Raw genomic sequence first — 4,055 nt, forward strand, 5'->3', positions numbered from 1 at the left:
GGGGGGGGAGTGAGCGAATGGCTGTGTGGTGATAGCTGCCTGCTAGGTTAAACCACAAGACTTGTCTGCAAGCAGAAAGCCAGGGTTAGCCATCCCCGCTGTGCTCTGACTGCTGGTCTGGGGATCCTGACTGGTCCCAGTGTCATCAGGAGATAAATGACCCTGGGATCCTCTTCTTGCAGTATGACGAGGATGGCATGGTAGAAGCTGTGGGGAAGTACAACCCGGTGAGCTTTGCGTTTGAGGTGACGGGTAACTTCATGCACTACAGAAAAGGAGTCTATTCAAAGTGAGTATTTCTGAACCTGGGAGGTGAGGGTGAGGGGAAGGTGTAAGGCTGGGACCAGTTGCATCCCCATTTCTCCTGCTTTGTGGCACTGGACACAGGGACCCTGGACTGCATTCTTGCATTTTCTTTTAAACAGAAAATAGCAAACATAAGTAAACTGAGCCTTGATATACTGATTTCCCAGGGGGATGAGAGTGCAGCACAGGGAAGAGGGTACACCGTGCTTGCAGCCAATTTATTGCTAGGAGCCAGTCCAAGCTGAAGACCAGACTGTATCTGGAATGAAACTCAGCGAGTCAGTGAGCTCGGGAGATCCTCCTGCAGCCCTGCCGCAGAGCTGGGCGAAGCCTGTCCTAGGGCTGATGTGTGTGTCTGTGTGCCTGAGCTGTGGATGGTGGCAGGGTCACCCAGGTGTTGCAGCTGTGTGTCTGGTTTACTTAGGGTAAGCCCTAACCGAAGTAAGTTTCTGTGGGACTCAGGCGGCTCTTCCAGCGCTAGACCTCGGTGGGGTGGTAGTGAGCAGCGTTGCTGCCTTCACGGTGCCCTCCACCTGAGCTGGTACGTTTGCAGGTTGCGTTATTAAGGCAGGGGTCCCTGCATTGCTGTTCTCCACAGGGCGGGCAGGTCCCTGAGCACCTTGTGCCAATCCCTCTCTGCAGCTGGACATGTAAGAAAAGTAGCAGAGATGAAAAATTAGTTTGAGACATAAGGGACCTAGCAGGAAAAGGTCTCAAGTGTTGTGTCAGCTCTACAGCCAAGGCACAAAGCTACTTAACAGGATGATTATTATATTTTGGAAAGACTATGGAAACTAACTGTGGCAGGATAGATTTCTATTAGGGAAGAAATGGGAAAAGTGCATGTTTGGAGAGAACTAGAAAAATACTTTCACGTAATGAATCCTCGCTCATGTAGAACTGCAGGGAAAATTAAACTAAGAGTCTAAGCATGAGTGATCTGCCCCAGGGAGCAGCAAGGGAAAGAGTAGGCAGCACTGCGAATTAGAGTGGCTTTGCTGTTGCAATAAAGACAGTAATCTCAAAGTTAAGTGCCAGCAACAGGCAGATGTAAGGTGTGAAAGCAGGCAGATGGTCAAGATACTTTGTAATAGGATTCCAGTTTGAGGAACACACCAAGTAAAGTTATCTTGTAGATTTATAGTCTAAGGTAGATTTAAAGTTGGAGCATATGGAATAATTGATGCTCCAGTGGTTTTAGCCTATGCTCCCCAGATCAACTATTAACAGATTCAAGAACAGTAGATCTGTTGTGGGGATTATTGATCTTTTAGTTATCTGCAATTTGAAAATGTTTAAAAATAGGTGCTCTAGAGATGAGAGCTTGTACCTTGTGTTGTCTTGTTTTATATCACAGGCAGCAACTTTCATCAAGTGCAATTTAAAAGCTGGAAATTCAGAGGAAATACAAAGAAATGTGTATTTAGACCGAGGAAGTTGCTGTTCCCTCTGCAAAATGTGGAACAGTACCCTTGAATTTTGAGGCAGAACAAACCATTACTGGGATGTACTAAGAGCTTCTGGTTTTCATTGGAAAAATTACTTTGCTCAGTTTTTTCATTGTAGCTCATTCTTGTGTGACAATGTTGATGTTAATTCTGAACAAAAGGCCGGAGCAGGTGCTCAGATCAGAGGTCCATGTAGCCTATCGCCCTGACTTCAGATATGGCCGGTAATAATTTCTGAGTGAGAAAACAGAGCAGTATCTCCTTTTCTTGGCTTCCCTCCCTACTCTCCACAACTGGAAGTTCAGAGTATCCATTAGTTCTTTTTGCAGTTGGAGTGCAATCGAGAATGCCAGCTAATCCATGATTAAATATAGGCTGGTTTTTCATGTAACAAATCTGCATTATTTTTCCTTTTCTTTGCAGCCCACGATGTGAGCACACTCCTGACAAGGTGAACCATGCTGTCCTCGCTGTGGGGTATGGAGAAGAAAATGGGACTCCTTACTGGATTGTGAAGAACTCCTGGGGCTCACTGTGGGGCATGGATGGGTAAGGAGGTCTCAACGCTACCAGACCCACCACAGTCTCCCTGTACCTGGTAAAAGGACAGTCACGTGTGTGGGATTCCACCGACTCTCATCAGCCCCCCGGTCGCCCTTACGCTCTCAAGCTGCAATTTCACAGCTGTTTCATACTCTGGGAAGAGGCAGGGGCAATCATCCCAGCCTCGGCAGTGAAGGAGACACAGCTCTACAAACCAGTCCTGGGCTGACTGGTTAAAGCAGACCCTTAGATCAATAGGTCTGCCATTGTCACCATGGTCTTGGCCAGCGCATGCGGAGCCGCTGTACCACTGGTTTGCCTGGTGCCAGGGGAGCACCGTGCCTCTTCCGCGGTTACATGGCCAGAGAAGAACGGGTTGTTCTGGGAGTGAGTTTTCACTCCAGCTCCTCAAGTATTTCCAGCTGCAAGTGAAATTTTTTAGAGTCAGGTGCTAACTCTGCTAGTTCGTGATATAAGGGGGACAGGGAATAGCATCGCCTGGCTAACTACTGGCGGCAACAGCTCTGTCACAGGTATTTGCTCCTTGTGCTGGCATGAGAAAGGAGCATACACATAATGAGAGCAGTCGCCTTATGCCGGTATCTGTCATGCTGACTCTGCCGGAGTAGGGAACACTCACTCATATACATTTCTTTCTCTTTTTAGGTACTTCCTTATTGAACGTGGCAAGAATATGTGTGGTCTTGCTGCTTGTGCATCTTACCCGGTTCCTCAGGTGTAAGAGGAGAGCGCAGGCTGGGGAAAGTGGGCACAGGAAAAGGAATGACTGATTGCATATGAATTTCTAAATGCTAAAATCAAGAAAGTGAGAACGAAATGAAATAACAGTCTGCAGAAAGTCGTTACCTGCAGGCAGATTTGTCAGCTTGCACACAGCTTCCTGCAGTAGGAAGACCCATGCCTCTTCTCCCCAGCCAAAAGCAAGCGTGCTCCTGTGCCGAGCGCCAGACTCCCGCCTTCTCCTCCCGGCTGCGGTGCGCGTGCGGCGTGCCTCGCTCACCCTGTCCCAACCGAGGCCCTGTGCCCCTGCTGGGGGGGTGTCGGCAACAGGGGGGGCTGCTTGGACAGGGAAAATGCTGTGCAGTTACGCAATTTTAAGACGCTGCCCCAATGAAAGCTCACCCTTCCTTAAGGTGGCCATTTCCCAATCAACAGATGTAACTTCTAGGGATTTTTTATTTTCTTTGAAGGTGATTTTTCTTTTGAGAAAGATGAGTGCTGCTATTTGTATGTTTTATCTATTTTCATTAAATGTTTTTAGTATTTTTTGTATTAAAAAATAGGGTATTTTAATGCAAAGAGAAGAAATGGATGATTTTCTTTTATGACTCAATGAAGAAAGCAAGAAGCTTATTGCTAATAGTTTATAATAGTTTATAAACTATTAAAAACGCTATGGTGAAAGAAGGCCGCGCGTCAGTAGGGGGCACTTCTGTTGGGTGTTATTTCACGCTAAAATCCGCCACTGACTGAATAAAGATGACTTGTCACCAGTGCGGTGGTGTGCTCTCCGCCGCCCTGTGCGTTACCGGCACGGTCACCGGGGGGGGAGCTGCGGCCTTCTCTTCGTTTTCGATCGTGGCGCAGGACCCGACCCCGGGGGTGTCTGACGGGGGCACCACCGTCCTCCTGACACAGCTCCCGCGAGCGACGCGGGGGCGCAAAGCGTTAAAACTTTCTCGGGTTTACGCAGCTTGCTTTTATAACCAGCTTTAAAGCACCTGGGGCAGGGACGCC

The 4,055-nt window shown here is 48.2% G+C and overlaps 1 protein-coding gene across 1 annotated transcript in view; it reads left to right on the forward strand.

Annotated features, from left to right (window-relative positions):
- The window catches only part of CTSH (cathepsin H), a 9,560-nt gene extending 5,748 nt beyond the window's left edge, over positions 1-3,812 (forward strand). Inside the window, exons 9-11 of the mRNA XM_009280468.1 lie at positions 183-289; positions 2,178-2,303; positions 2,964-3,812. Coding sequence (XP_009278743.1) covers positions 183-289; positions 2,178-2,303; positions 2,964-3,039 — 309 coding nt within the window. The 3' untranslated portion in view covers positions 3,040-3,812. The remainder of the gene's footprint in view (positions 1-182; positions 290-2,177; positions 2,304-2,963) is intronic.
- The last annotated feature ends 243 nt before the right edge of the window (positions 3,813-4,055 follow it).

This window comes from Aptenodytes forsteri, unplaced genomic scaffold (genome assembly GCF_000699145.1).
Source record: "Aptenodytes forsteri isolate BGI_AS27 unplaced genomic scaffold, ASM69914v1 Scaffold83, whole genome shotgun sequence".
NCBI classification, from domain to species: domain Eukaryota; kingdom Metazoa; phylum Chordata; class Aves; order Sphenisciformes; family Spheniscidae; genus Aptenodytes; species Aptenodytes forsteri.